This window comes from Salvelinus sp. IW2-2015, linkage group LG6.1 (genome assembly GCF_002910315.2).
Source record: "Salvelinus sp. IW2-2015 linkage group LG6.1, ASM291031v2, whole genome shotgun sequence".
NCBI classification, from domain to species: domain Eukaryota; kingdom Metazoa; phylum Chordata; class Actinopteri; order Salmoniformes; family Salmonidae; genus Salvelinus; species Salvelinus sp. IW2-2015.
In genome coordinates this window covers 3,327,465-3,343,006 of record NC_036845.1, presented here as the reverse complement: position 1 = coordinate 3,343,006, position 15,542 = coordinate 3,327,465, and the positions used below count along the sequence as shown (strand labels likewise).

At 44.6% G+C, this 15,542-nt stretch overlaps 1 protein-coding gene across 1 annotated transcript; it reads right to left on the bottom strand.

Annotated features, from left to right (window-relative positions):
• Window positions 1-5,541: 5,541 nt before the first annotated feature.
• On the bottom strand, window positions 5,542-13,751 carry LOC111964888 (protoporphyrinogen oxidase). Its single transcript, XM_023988744.3, has 13 exons — window positions 13,665-13,751; window positions 11,914-12,021; window positions 11,612-11,746; window positions 11,389-11,504; window positions 11,112-11,244; window positions 10,874-11,018; window positions 10,556-10,749; window positions 10,348-10,408; window positions 10,082-10,200; window positions 9,843-9,956; window positions 7,339-7,488; window positions 6,334-6,376; window positions 5,542-6,170 (listed from the first exon to the last, which is right to left on the bottom strand). Exons 2-13 carry the CDS (start codon window positions 11,998-12,000, stop codon window positions 6,037-6,039), a joined length of 1,431 nt encoding a protein of 476 aa, XP_023844512.1. The 5' UTR covers window positions 12,001-12,021; window positions 13,665-13,751; the 3' UTR covers window positions 5,542-6,036.
• Between the last annotated feature and the right edge of the window lie 1,791 nt (window positions 13,752-15,542).

Here is a 15,542-nt window from a genome sequence, read left to right as displayed (position 1 = left end):
GGAACGCCGACTGCGAGGCAAGCCTAATCGCCCAACATCAGTACCTGACCTCACTAATGCTCTTTTGGATATATGGAATCATGTCCTGCAGCAATGTTTCAACATCTAGTGGAAAGCCTGCCCAGAAGAGTTGAGGCTTTATAGCAGCAAAGGCCTTCCATCACCCAGTTATCAATAATCATCAAATACAATAATTCAAATGGCATTATCAAAATGCATTATTACTGCTACAGGAAGAACACTCACATCATTGTTGTTCAACAAAGTAGAATTGGAAGAATAATGACTTGCGTACTATAAATACTGATTAATTGGGGTATTAGCCTAGATAACCAACACAATGGGGCTGTCACCAAAGGGCTGAGACACACCAATAGTGTTCGCTGGCCGAGAGTACTTAGCACCTCGGAACGTAATTTGAGCACCAATTTTTATTTGTAGAATCGTGTGAAAAATGTCAGCACTCAGACGTCTACAGCGCACTGAACGATTGGCAGACGAATGCTAGATCCATATTCGGTGCGATGTGATTGGCCTTGGAGAGAAGGATCCAAAGGTGAGAAGCCGATTAAAAAAACCATGCCAAATCATGACGTCAGTGATCTTCAGGTTGGAGTTGTTCTGCCTGCAGTTATGGAACCCCTACCTGTCCCAGACCTGCTGTTTTCAACTCTTAATGATCGGCTATGAAAAGCCAACTGACATTTATTCCTGATTATTATTTGACCATGCTTGTCATTTATGAACATTTTGAACATCTTGGCTCTCTCTAATTCTCTCCTTCTCTCTTTCTTTCTCTCTCTCGGAGGAACTGAGCCCTAGGACCATACGTCAGGACTACGAGGCATGATGACTCCTTGCTGTCCCCAGTCCACCTGGCCTTGCTGCTGTCCAGTTTCAACTGTGTCTGCCTGCGGTTATGGAACCCCTACCTGTCCCAGACCTGCTGTTTTCAACTCTTAATATCGGCTATGAAAAGCCAACTGACATTTATTCCTGATTATTATTTGACCATGCTTGTCATTTATGAACTTTTGACATCTTGGCCATGTTCTGTTATAATCTCCACCCGGCACAGCCAGAAGAGGACTGGCCACCCCTCATAGCCTGGTTCCTTTCTAGGTTTCTTCCTAGGTTTTGGCCTTTCTAGGGAGTTTTTCCTAGCCACCGTGCTTCTACACCTGCATTGCTTGCTGTTTGGGGTTTTAGGCTGGGTTTCTGTACAGCACTTCGAGATATTAGCTGATGTACGAAGGGCTATATAAAATAAACTTGATTGATTGAGTTCTAGAAAGATGCCAGAGATTCCTAAATTATTTTCCAAGACGGAACTCGTTTTTGGGGGGGAATTCACAATTGTCTTGAACGCACTGAAGTCGGAAGTCAGAGATGTCCGAGTTCCACGTTGTTTAGAATCAAGGGCGGACTGAAACAATAATTCAGGCCGGGAATTCGACTCCATCCCAGGCCACGCAAACCACCAGACTGCTACTTTTGTAGGCTAACCCTAGGAGAGCATCCTTGTACCATTGGGCCTTGCTTTGGATGGAAGGTTTTATGGTCACATCCTTTCCAATTCTTTCCATAGTGATGACCACATCCGTGTAAAGTGCACAGTCAGGCTTTGCAAAGCTTCCAAATACTTTCCTCAAGGCCTCGTCTTTGGCCCACCAGCGTGTTTCACCAATTACATAAAGCGGTCTGTGTCTCCTGTCCTCACTGGTTTCCTCCCATAGCTTCATGCGCTTGTAGGAATCTTGAACGAACACTGCAATGTCATTCAGTAGTGAGAAAAGGGATTCACTTGCCACAACAACCCCAGTGGTGTCAGTTAGCACAAGGTTGAGGACATGTGAGTAACACCATATGTGTACTTGGTTAGGAGACTCTCCTGTGAGCAATGCAGAGAAGCCCCTGTATTGTCCCTGCATATTAGCTGCTCCGTCTGTTGCATTACCGACACACTGTTTGATATCTATGTCCATCTTCTCAAGGGTCTGTTTCACAAGGTCCACAAAGTACTGTCCAGTCGATGACTCACAGTCAATGACCGCAATGAGTCTCTCGTGGACAACATCAGTGACATATCGCAGAACTACTGAACACTGGTCTTTGGATGTTAAATCCTGTGTTGTGTCCATTTGATTGAGAACATCCTTGCCTTTCTCACTTCAACAGCAATTGTCTGTTGAATCAACATTCTGATGACTTCAATTACTTTATTTGCTGTTGTTTTGGACATCATAGTTACCAAGGACCCTCTTCCTTTACTTCCCATCTGCTTCTTGCTCTTCTCAATGCAATCACTAACATGCTCTTGTAGGCAGACATCATATTTGCTTAGCAACAATATAAGCTCAGGAAACTTGCCATGATTGACGGCCATGTTTCCAAGTTATATGCAGCTTCGTGTCTGTGTCCTCTGTAGCTAAGCCCACATTTCCCATTTGCTTATCACTCAGAAGGGTACGGATGTCTGCTTTACTGGCTCTGAGGAAAAAGGCGTCTGCACTTTCTCTATGGGTATTGCTTCTCTCATGTTCCTGTACTCTCAGATGGGCATGTTTCCAGGCCTGCATGTCTCCTTTGACAAATGCACTATCACTGGCTGAAGGTTTTGCGAATGCAAGACATACGGAGCAGAACAAGGAGTGAGTTACTTCATTGTATGTCAGCCATTTTCTGTTTGTGCCATCTTTGGAGTGGAAAACATTGGGAACTACTCTTTGAGGGGTTTGTTTTGGGTGGTACTGGAAAAATAAGTCAAAATCCTTGGACTGAGGACAGGCAAAATATACAAATGGATTTTCAGTGCTTTCTATTTTCCCTGTACTGTTCCCTGAACCTCTCTCTCTCTGCACAACTGGTTGCTCTGCAGAACGAGATTAACATTGTAAATAAACTTGTATTACTTGTGTAGTCATCGATTCCCCCCCCCCCGATTACAGTCCTACTGATAATTTCATAAATTACATATTAATCTAAAATCATAGCCTACATGTTTATGTTAACGATTACATGTTAAAGATTGGAAAGCTGCCGCGGTCATCCCCCTCTTCAAAGGGGGTGACACTCTAGACCCAAACTGTTATAGACCTATATCCATCCTGCCCTGCCTTTCTAAAGTATTCGAAAGCCAAGTTAACAAACAGATCACTGACCATTTCGAATCCCACCGTACCTTTTTCGCTGTGCAATCCGGTTTCCGAGCTGGTCACGGGTGCACCTCAGCCATGCTCAAGGTACTAAACGATATCATAACCGCCATCGATAAAAGACAGTACAGTGCAGCCATCTTCATCGACCTGGCCAAGGCTTTCGACTCTGTCAATCACAACATTCTTATCGGCAGACTCAACAGCCTTGGTTTCTCAAATATCCTCGCCTGACCTCGCCTGGTTCACCAACTACTTCTCAGATAGAGTTCAGTGTGTCAAATCTGAGGGCCTGTTGTCCGGACCTCTGGCAGTCTCTATGGGGGTGCCACAGGGTTCAATTCTCGGGCCGACTCTTTTCTCTGTATAAATCAACGATGTCGCTCTTGCTGCGGGTGATTCCCTGATCCACCTGTACGCAGACGACACCATTCTGTATACGTCTGGGCCTTCTTCGGAGACTGTGTTACTAACCTCCAAACGAGCTTCAATGCCATACAACACTCCTTCCGTGGCCTCCAACTGCTCTTAAATGCTAGTAAAACCAAATGCATGCTCTTCAATCATTCGCTGCCCGCACCTGCCCGCCCGACTAGCATCACTACTCTGGACGGTTCTGACTTAGAATATGTGGACAACTATAAATACCTAGGTGTCTGGCTAGACTGTAAACTCCAATCCAAAATGTAATCTAGAATCGACTTCCTATTTCGCAACAAAGCCTCCTTCACTCACCGTGCCAAACATACCCTCGTAAACCTGACTATCCTACCAATCCTCGACTTCGGGGATGTCATTTACAAAATAGCTTCCAATACTCTACTCAGCAAACTGGATGCAGTCTATCACAGTGCCATCCGTTTTGTCACCAAAGCCCCTTATAAAACCCACCACTGCGACCTGTATGCTCTAGTCGACTGGCCCTCGCTACATATTCTTCGCCAGACCCACTGTTTCCAGGCCATCTATAAGTGACGGCCAGCCGCCATTTTTTAGAATGCTGCATGCGTGCCGTCTGAAACCTTTAAGTGCGCCTCGTCTGACTTTTGACGATAGTTCTGCAGCCTCTGCCACTCTTTTGGTGGGGTGCTGGTGAAGCACACCTCTTTTTCATGCAGTGCGCCAGAGCAGTTATTCCACTTTCGAGAGTAATGGTAATGAATATTAATACATGTTAATTGCATCCAAATAAAGGTTGCTTCGCTACCACACCCACAACTGGTAAAAAATAGTGGTCTCGGATTCGCAGGTGGAGGACTTCTGTGAGAGGCTGCTGTTATGCCTGAATTCGACCCCAAACCAACGAGGAAGTCTGCTCCAGCGTTGAGAGTGGTTACATGAAACCAATTGGTATGTCAAGCAAAGCTCTTAACCGTGCCAGGGCCGCTCTTCATTTCTATTCAGTTCGACTCGCCCTAAATTTGGCGTCTAAACTTTCCGCAAGATATCTAAGGAGGCAGCAGAGAGAAAAGCGCTCTCTCTCCTGCATGCTCTCTCGTTTATGCGACTGACTTTCAGGGCCTCAAGTTGTTTTATTTCATTCTGTGAAGCAGATCAGAGGGAAGTGACTTGTGGCCTAAATATGTCATCAGCTCACTGTTGTAAAGCTGTTACTCTGCAGGCTCTTTCCTCTGGCCTTGGCTATGGGCATTGGGTAGTAAAACATATTGGTATTCACTGTCAGTTGAAAAGGACATGATGCAGGCAAAAAATATATATATATTTTTTTCAGACAATTTGTCCTTCACTGAGACAGTCCATGACGTAGACAAGATGACAAAGCATCATATTTATTGCTCTGCAACATTCTCCAAATAATAAAGTTTCATTTAATAAACGTGTATAAAAATACATTATCAAGCCATCCCCTTGCCACTGTACGTGCACTTTATAAATTAAAGTTTCCATTATCGTAATTAGATTCCAAATATATGATAGACCACCATATCGAGATCACATCAGGCTGTGTAGTTCTGTTACCACGGTGATGAAACATCAGCGCACATACTTTACCATAATAATAATAATAATAATAATAATAATAACAGATTGTCTGCTATAGTCACAGAGAATAGGGTAAAAAATAGATGGCTGGAAAGGACAGTTGGAGTAGGGATATACACACCACTGATTATCACATCTTTAACATGTCTCCCACATGAAATATGCCTGTACATTCATGAAGGGGTGGTGATTTATTTTAGCAAAAAGGCACCATAACTAAAATATGAAATCTCATCCTGAATTTAAAATGTTACTCTACATTTTGAACTACTGCATGGAAAATGAAATCCTTGAAGTAAGGTTACGGGGACAAATCATCCTAAAACAGTTCAGATTGTGGTTCCATTTTACGTAGTGACGACATATGACTTTCATCCAGACCTTGATTTCAAAAACAATATTTTATTAGAATGAGAACTGTTCTGTGGGTTACCCGTGGTTTCCAGGCTAGTGGTGATGTCTCAGACATAGAATCATCTCTAGAGGATCAATCTGTACTTTGTCCAAATGAGATAGAAATGGAAAACTTCATAAATATGCTGCTTATAAATCAGGAATATTGCGCAAAAATTAACATCCCTTTGCAGAGGGCTTAAATGCAGAGGGTGACTAGTAAGTTGTATGTACATTTTATTTTTATTTTCCTAGGCAAGTCAGTTAAGAACAAATTCTTATTTACAATGACGGCCTACAACGGCCAAACCCGGATGACGTTGGGCCAATTGTGCACCGCCCTATGGGACTCCCAATCATGGCCGGTTGTGATACAGTTGTGTAAAAGCAAAACTAAATGTACAACGCAATGCGATGAGGAAAAAAACCAAGATCTATTTCACAATATAAGCTTATATCCATGGTTGGGAACCCGAACGTCTGCTTAGACTTTTCCCACAAGGCCCTCTGCTGCCGTCCGTCCACTGAAGATGACATCATTGACCGAGACGCCATCATAAGAGGACCCAGCCAGGCTAAGGGGTAGATTGTGGTCTCTGATGTATTGTCTCATATTTTCTGTTGATAGAAAAATCAACAGATATACAGTAGATAGGTATATTATAAAAATTATACATATTTTTCAGTACAGGGCACAGAGATAAGACAGAACACACAATCAGGGATACCCAGCACAATAGAAAGAGTTAAATCTATTAAATGAAAACGGTCCCCGTCTTACCAAGTCGTTTCCAGTGTCCAAGGTAATATTGAGGAATGCAGTCCTACAGGAGATAAATTACATATTAAGACAATTATATTAGCTGTCCTGATCCCAGACCTGTATGAGCTAAAGCCATCGCTTAACTATCATCATAATGCCAAGGAGTTGGCTAAGCACATACAGACCAGCCTACAAATGGTGGAGGACGTTAAAACTAAGAGTGACTGGACAGGAAAGCAGGCACTCAGATCACATTTATGGACGATAGCAGTGAATGATGAATCCATCCTGTCAACAAATGTAAAAAATAGGACATTTGTTCCCCTACAGTGTCAGTTCGGAAGTGATTATCGCGTCGTCTATCTATACAGACCATACCATTCAAATTGAACTATTTGTCTTGCTCAAAACTTCCTGCTATCTCTGCTGCCTGGTTGTTGGTTGACATGGGAGCGCAGAGAGATAACACAAATGGAAAAGGATTTGTTGGTGCTGATGAAATAAATGACAAGAGCATCTGAGCATACAACAGGGGGAATGACTTGGTGCAAGGGAAACATCAGGATTTGAGCTAGGAACCGGGAGATGCAGCACTATGAATACTGATGTAGCTGACTTGGGGTAGTGTGTGTCTGTGAAGGTGTGTGTGTAGGAGTAGGGGAAGAGGATCTAACATCCCAGTGCCTCTCTCCATCCTGCCTATCCAGTTCCATAGAGGGAATGGGGGAGAAAGACCAATACAGAAACAGAGGAGCCATCCATCTGGTGAGATAGTGATCATCAACAGGCTTGTTGATCTGTTTGCTCCAGTCTTTCTCCCCTGGGACATGAATAAGTTATGACATAGTGGAGCTCAACTGAATACATCATTGGTTGGTTCGAATACTAACTGAATACAGGGCCCAATGAGGGCCTCTGGTGACACAGTGGTTAATGAATGAAATTGAACAAGAAGAGGCTTTTGATTCAAGTCTCTTGAAACACAAATGAAGACTTGTGAAACAGTTCGCTCACACATCTTACCTTGAGTAGTGCAACGACGCTCCAGATAGGTGGTGTGGTAACGCCCAGGTGTGATGTCACCGCCTGGGTGGCCCTATCCAGGAGGAGCTGCTCGGTCACTTCCTCTGGATTCCCAAACACTTCCTGGAACCAGGCCCCGCCCATCATCACCTAGGGAACACAGACAGTACACAGTAAGGCCATGAGCCCAACCATTTAGAGCAGGATATCCCAAACTCTGTCCTACATTTTGGTTGTTGCCCTAGCACTACACAGCGGATTCAAATAATCAAAGCTTGATGAGTTGTTTTTTTAAATTAGCTGTGTACTGCTAGGGCAAAAACCAAAGCGTACACCCATGGGAGGCCCCAGGACTGAGTTTAGGAAACTGTATGCCAGCCAGCCAGTTTAATAATAAATGAATCATCAAACATCCTTTGTCCTAAAGGACCTATAAGACCGTTGCTGAAGAAATGGAACTAAACTCAGCAAAAAAAGAAACGTCCCCTTTTCAGGACCCTGTCTTTCAAAGATAATTCGTAAAAATCCAAATAACTTCACAGATCTTCATTGTAAAGGGTTTAAACACTGTTTCCCATGCTTGTTCAACAAACCATAAACAATTAATGAACATGCACCTGTGGAAGACAGTAAGACAGTAACAGATTACAGACGGTAGGCAATTAAGGTCACAGTTATGAAAATTAGGACACTAAAGAGGCCTTTCTACTGCCTCTGAAAAACACCAAAAGAAAGATGCCCAGGGTCCCTGCTCATCTGTGTGAGCGTGCCTTAGGCATGCTGCAAGGAGGCATGAGGACTGCAGATGTGGCCAGGGCAATAAATTGCAATGTCTGTACTGTGAGACGCTTAAGACAGCGCTACAGGGAGACAGGACGGACAGCTGATCGTCCTCGCAGTGGCAGACCACATGTAACAACACCTGCATAGGATCGGTACATCCGAACACCACACCTGCGGGACAGGTACAGGATGGCAACAACAACTGCCCGAGTTACACCAGGAACGCACAATCCCTCCATCAGCGCTCAGACTGTCCGCAATAGCCTGAGAGAGGCTGGACTGAGGGCTTGTAGGCCTGTTGTAAAGCAGGTCCTCACCAGACATCACCGGCAACAACGTCGCCTACGGGCACAAACCCACCGTCGCTGGACCAGACAGGACTGGCAAAAAGTTCTCTTCACTGACGGGCCGCGGTTGTCTCACCAGGGGTAATGGTTGGATTCTTCTATATCGTCGAAGGAATGAGCGTTACACCGAGGCCTGTACTCTGGAGCGGGATCGATTTGGACGTTGATGATCCGTCATGGTCTGGGGCGGTGTGTCACAGCATCATCGGACTGAGCTTGTTGTCATTGCAGGCAATCTCAACGCTGTGCGTTACAGGGAAGACATCCTCCTCCCTCATGTGGTACCCTTCCTGCAGGCTCATCCTGACATGACCCTCCAGCATGACAATGCCACCAGCCATACTGCTCGTTCTGTGCATGATTTCCTGCAAGACAGGAATGTCAGTGTTCTGCCATGGCCAGCGAAGAGCCCGGATCTCCAATCAATAATTGAGCACGTCTGGGACCTGTTGGATCGGAGGGTGAGGGCTAGGGCCATTCCCCCCAGAAATGTCAGGGAACTGTAGGTGCCTTGGTAGAAGAGTGGGTAACATCTCACAGCAAAAACTGGCAAATCTGGTGCAGTCCATGAGGAGGAGATGCATTGCAGTACTTAATGCAGCTGGTGGCCACACCAGATACTGACTGTTACTTTTGATTTTGACCCCCCCTTTGTTCAGGGACACATTATTCCATTTCTGTTAGTCACATGTCTGTGGAACTTGTTCAGTTTATGTCTCAGTTGTTGAATCTTATGTCATACAAATATTACACATGTTAAGTTTGCTGAAAATAAACACAGCTGACAGTGAGAGGACATTTATTTTTTTGCTGAGTTTACATTCCACAACAGCCTAGTTCAGGGCTACTGAGATATAGTCCCACGGATGGCTGCACCGTATTTGCCTTGGCCAGCAGCTTGTCTGTTTGCATACATGTCTAGAGAAACAGGCATGCTGCCCAGTAAACAAATAATGTTTATGAAGGCGAGGAGGAACATCAATAATGGAGTGATATTTGTTGTAGAAGTCAAGTCACATGGCACCAGAGGCTATTTGCAGTTAGTATATGTCTTCCACACCAAGGTATTCCAAATAGAAAACTCCTACGACCACACCTCCTTGTGACATGACCCATAAGCCTGACTAGGCTGGATTGTGTTGTAAGTGACTTGGGAGATCTGTCATCCTGTTGTCTAAAGCATGTTAATACACGCTGAGCGAACACTGTATATGTTGATGGGTCCACTGTAGTTTATACATGGAACGTTGGTCCCTGCCATGCTGTGCCATTATTAACATAGGAAAGCATTCTTGCACGGCCTATAACACACACATTGTAATTGTTTGTGTATGAGAGAGAGAATATAGTACATATATATTGTGTGTCTCTTACTGTTAGTCTGGTGGTGGGTCCTCCAGTGCGGTTGTGCTGAGGGAAGGGCACAGAGTCATAGACCACCCCTAGGAGACCTCGGTCTTCTGAGGATGGCACCAGGTGGCCAAAGCCCTGAGGCCACACAAGACAACACTCACATTAGATACACACACACATTCTGAAACACACCCATATCCATAGAAAATAACAGAGAATCTTCCAAAACAAATTGCTTCATTCTCATTGAGTGTTCTCACCGTGACAGGCAGGACGGAACCCTCGTACTCCAGGTTTACCACGGCAACGGTCACTGTGGCGATCTCCAGTAGCTGCTGTGACAGGGGCTGTGCAGCAGAGGGCAGTGCTGAGGCCAGAGCTAAAGCAACACATAAGCACAACTGAAGACCAAAACCACACAGGCTTCCAGGTCCACAGGCAAAACAGCAGGGACTGAATTTAAGAATCACTGTTTGAAGTTAAAAGATTTAGGCTCAGTGATCCAGTTTAGTAAAAGTTAATTTACCTTTTGCCGGTAGAGCAGCAATGATATGATCAGCTTTGATGGTGCCGTCCTCCAGTTGAATCTGTGTTAAAAAATCAATTGCACAGACATCAGTTGATTAATTTACTGGATTTAATAAACAACTTAAAAATACATATACCACCACAYCTCCAGTGCAATGGCAGTACACATACATGCGTCTCAACCCCCAGGTCTCCAGCAGTCTCACCTCCCAGCCGGTGCCATTAGTACTTAGCCCCATCACAGGGGTGTCTCTGTGCACCTCTACACGTCCCCCATTCCTCATCCTCTCCTCCAGGGCTTCTGGAAGGTTCTGTAAGCCCCTCTTCAGTGACCACTGGGCCCAGTTCTCCTGAGCGGCCCTCTTGGTCAGGGTAGAGCGGGGTACGTCTGGTCCAGGGCCTGGGGGGACAGTCACACTTGTTATTCATCTACTTAATTAGACAGGTCAGCAATATGACTTATGGGGACATGTAAGACTCTGAATTCCTATGTAGCGTCGGTGTGGTGGCGGACTCTCTCTCACCTGAGCCCAGCAACATTCCCAGGATGATGGAACCTCTGGCCTTCTCTGCGTTGTAGAGTGGCGGGAGACAAGAGCGCACACTCAGCTTCCTGCAGTCCCCTGCAAACACTCCCCTGCACAGGCTGTCGATGGCAATGTCTGCAAGCTGCAGAGAGAGAAGAGGAGCATACTGTCACTCTGAACTGATGTGGAAGTTGTGTGGACATAATTTAGGGTATTGTTTTTAATTCCATCTCACCTCAGTGCCCAGCCTTCTCGACACGAAGGAATGAACAGACTCATCCTCCTCCTTTCCTCTGCTGATCAGTATCTCCTTCAGTATGCTCTGGACCAGAGGACGAGAGAACGGAGGGACTGTACGCACTACTCCACTGGATGGAGGGAGAGAGACAGAGGGTGACTTGGATAGACAGACTACCTACAGTTGATTCATTTCACCATGTTGTGAATGCATGAACATAGCTGTTTGTGTCTAACGTTGTACTATTTTATCACTCATCCTTACCCCCCCTTACCCTAAGCCAGAAGGCATCTTGTGCAGCTGGCCTCCCACGTAGAGGTAACGGTTCTTAGAGGCCACGTGATCATAGGTGACTGGGAGGACCTCGCTCTCCAGCCCCAACTCTTCCACCTGTAGAAAACAGACTTCGATTTTTACCTCCTCACACACACACACACACACACACACACTTCACACATACACACATACACTTCACACACACACTTCACAGTGCCTACCATGTTGAGTGTGTTTCGTCCCACGGCTCCTGCAGGTCGAATCCCTCTGGGTCCATGTTCAAACACAGCTCCATCCTCCCTACGAGTTGAACTTAGCCAGCCTCCGAACCGTCCATCCCTCTCCAGCAGCACTATCTACAAAGACAGACAGGGAGAGATATTAATCTAATGTTGTACCTGTGCAGGGCCTAGTGGGCATCTCAGTAGTGTAATAACAGCTTAATTACAGTATGTTTGGCCTTACTGTAGAGATGTAGTCTACCTGCAGCATATGTGGAGATAGTTGTGGTAATGATATTTACCTTGGAGACCTGGGGGCTCTTGCTGAGGTGGAAGCAGGCTGACAGGCCCCCGATCCCCCCTCCCAGGACAGCCACTGTCTTCTGCATTCGGCCCTAGGATGCCCAGCTCTGTGCAATGGAACAGAACAGGGCTGTAATGTATATTCTGTACCACACAAATCCCTCAAGCATCAATGTGTAAATGGCATTAAGAGCAGCTGAGCAAGCCAAGTAATGTTAGTAGAAACTTCAGTGAAGTGACCAAGCTTGGCTTTGGTTAAAGTGGGGGGAAACAAGGACAGCTGCACACTGTCGGACCGGTAACTGTCAAAGGCCTGGCCAAGCCTACTTGACCCCATGAGGAAGTGTTTTTGAAGATGAGCTTCCCCACAGGGTGATGCAGTTACAAGGGTTTGTGGAATTCAGCTGTGAATACATCGATTTGCTCAAGGTCAATACTTCTAAAAATTGTAATTGTTAAACACTTACCTTGTAGCTATATTTGTCCTCTGTAGTTGCGTGCCTGTTTGCTGAAATCCATACTTTGTTATGCAACGTTCGTCAAATACAACCACTGACCGTTTCCTAATTTCTGTTGCTCTAAAATGTGCCAATTGAATCTCAGTTTAGGCAGGGTAATGTACGTTTTAGAGCAATCTTTCAGCAATAGAAAACGTTGAAATGGTCAGTGGTTGTATTTGACCAACGTTTTGTTAAAAAGTATGGACAAAGAAAGGCACGCAACTACAGAAGACAAACATAGGTACAAGGTAAGTGTTTCATAATTTACATTTTTTAAAGTAATAACCTTGGGTGAATCGATGTAGTCAGAGACTGACTTCCACAAAGCCTGGTCCCTGCTCAACTCCGTGGGTGGAGATAATCAGAAACTTCCTTCACCACAGAGTTGAGTTTAGTTAGCTACAAGGGCCCATTACTAAAACAATATGATGGTGTCTCTCACTCATCAAACAGATGACTGACTCAGAGAGTTGTAGCCTATGTCTCTCACTAATCTTGAGTGGAGAAGGAGGGTTGGGTCTGGGTGGTGGCCCCTGATAAGATGATGACATAATGACAGCCCCTTTCAATCTGCTTGCTGTCTGGAGACTCAGAGAGACAAGAGAAATGTACTTTCTTGAAAGAAATACTTTTGTGTACAGTCAGTGACAGTTTTCACTTTGATCCAGTTGAGCATATACCTAGCAGTAGCTGGATACAGCAATAGCCTAAATACAGCTAGCTTGAAGATGATATTGTGTTACTTTTTACTTTCGTTTATTTGGTCAATATTTTCTTAACTCTTCTGGAACTGCACTGTTGGTTAAGGAATTGTAAGTAAGCATTTCACGTTAAGGTCTACACTTGTTGCATTCAGCGCATGTGACAAATAAAGTTTGATTTGATTTGCTAGCTAATAGTTAGTTAGATAAGTAAGGCCAGTGAACGTGCAAAGGCATGATGCCAAATTACGGTAGGGGCCAAAGGCAGTCATTCGGTTGTGTGCAGTTTTACTGTAAATGACAATACACCAGCAATATATCAGATGGAACTAAGTAACGTTAGTTTTGAAGGAGTCTTCGCTCACAACACCTGTTCTCAGGTGTTACCCAATGCATTCAAAATAACCGCAAACGTTGTTAGCCGGTTAGCATACAAAACAACTGGGGAAAAGTGTAGCATACGTTGGAAAGGAAGGCACAACTTCATGAGAGGTAAACAGACATAACGATATGCTTATTGGAATAAATGTAGAAATGTCTAGAAATTACCTTTTGCGGTCTAAAGTTGGAGTCACGACTCATATGAACCTCCGTGACATACCATTGATGACAGAAGACTTCGTCGCTGCTTTGAACAACCAATTACAATCACCGATTTTGTCTTCTTTGCTGGAAATCCTTTGCTTGTTATTTCTGTATGGTTGCCATCTAGTGTACGGGAAAGCAATTACAACATGGCTTTCTTTTATTGCAAAAAAATGAAATGACTCATTTGCACCTGTATTTGTATTTAATATATTTTATTTTATTTAAACCATAATGACCCATAACTTCATAAACTGGATACAACTTCACCATACAATGATTATCATCGACCTTCATCAATCTGGCCAAGGCTTTCGACTCTGTCAGTCACCGTATTCTTATCAGCAGACTCAACAGCCTTGGTTTCTCTAATGACTGGGTCGCCTGGTTCACTAACCAGTGTTGCCAACTTAGCGACTTTGTCGCTATATTTAGGAAGTATTCAGACCCCTCTAGCGACACATTTTTAAAAAATCGTCTAGTGACAAATCTAGCGACTTTTTCTGGTGTTATTGGAGACTTTTGGATACTCTGATGGGAAAGCACGTATCGTTCTTACTCTTCTCAACAAGCAGCGGGTGCTGCCGTGGGCCCCACCCCTGTCCCAAAGCACTCACACGCGGCCCAGTCCTCGCGCAGCAGTCCCTCCCAGCTGCAGTCAGAGCAGGAGATGTTCACCCCTCCACGTCCAGACTGCAAATGAATTGCGCATGCGGGAAGCCGCCGCTGGCTGATCATGGCTTACATTCAGGGCGGGATGTAAATGTAAAATGTTCTTTGTCTAAAATAAATCACTGCACAAAAATAAATCACTGTATTTGACTGACACAGCCTCAGTCACTTACTCACCTTGTCCACTGTGTGTGTGTGTGTGCCTCTCTGTGACATAAGCTAAACATCTAGCTGGCTAGCTCATCATGTCTCAGTCTAAACTGTACACTCAAAAATACAGAAAGGAGTGGGAATCAAACCCTGAATTCAAAGGCTGGTTGAAGCTGTTTATTGGAGATGATACACGAGCATACTGCCTGTATTGTAAGGCTGATTTCTACGCCAAACTTAGTGATGTAAAAAAACACATGACAACTCAAAAACATACTCAAAAGGTAAAGCCTTATAACAGTTCCACCCAAAACAAGCTGCCATTTATGGTTAAAAACATTGACTGCAAAAAAGGCTGAGGCCACCATGGCATTAGCTATCACTGAACACTGTTCCATCCTGGCATGTGATCACATTGGAGAAGCATGTAGAGCTGCTTTCTCAGACTTCACTGCTGCTACCCACTTCAAAATGCACAGGACAAAGTGCACAGAAATTATTAATGGTGTTCTAGCACCATACTTTCTGAAAAAGTTGGTCGCAGATGTGGGTGACCAGCGTTTCAGCCTCCTCCTCGATGAGTCCACGGATATAAGTGTTTCTAAGTACCTGGGGGTTGTGATAAGGTACTTTAGTTACACCAAGCAGACAATTGTATCAACGTTTCTGGGGCTTGTTGAGTTGGAGGGAGGAGATGCCAAATCTATAGCCCGTGCTGTTGTGGCTTTCCTCGAGAAGTGTTGTCTTAAAAAAGAGAAACTCCTGGGGATAGGGACTGACATTGCCTCTGTTATGACAGAGATTAACAATGGGGTCCATAAAGTGCTGAAGGAGGAGTATGGCCTCAAATATCTGGTTCTTATTCGCTGTGTGTGCCACTCTCTATAGCTTGCTCATTTGTAGTTCTAAACATATTTAGGGTGTTTTTTACTCACTTTTTGTCTCTCTCACGACGTTATTCCTCTCTCCTACAGCGTCCATCACAATTACATGCACATGGCCAATTATGCAAACTAGGTG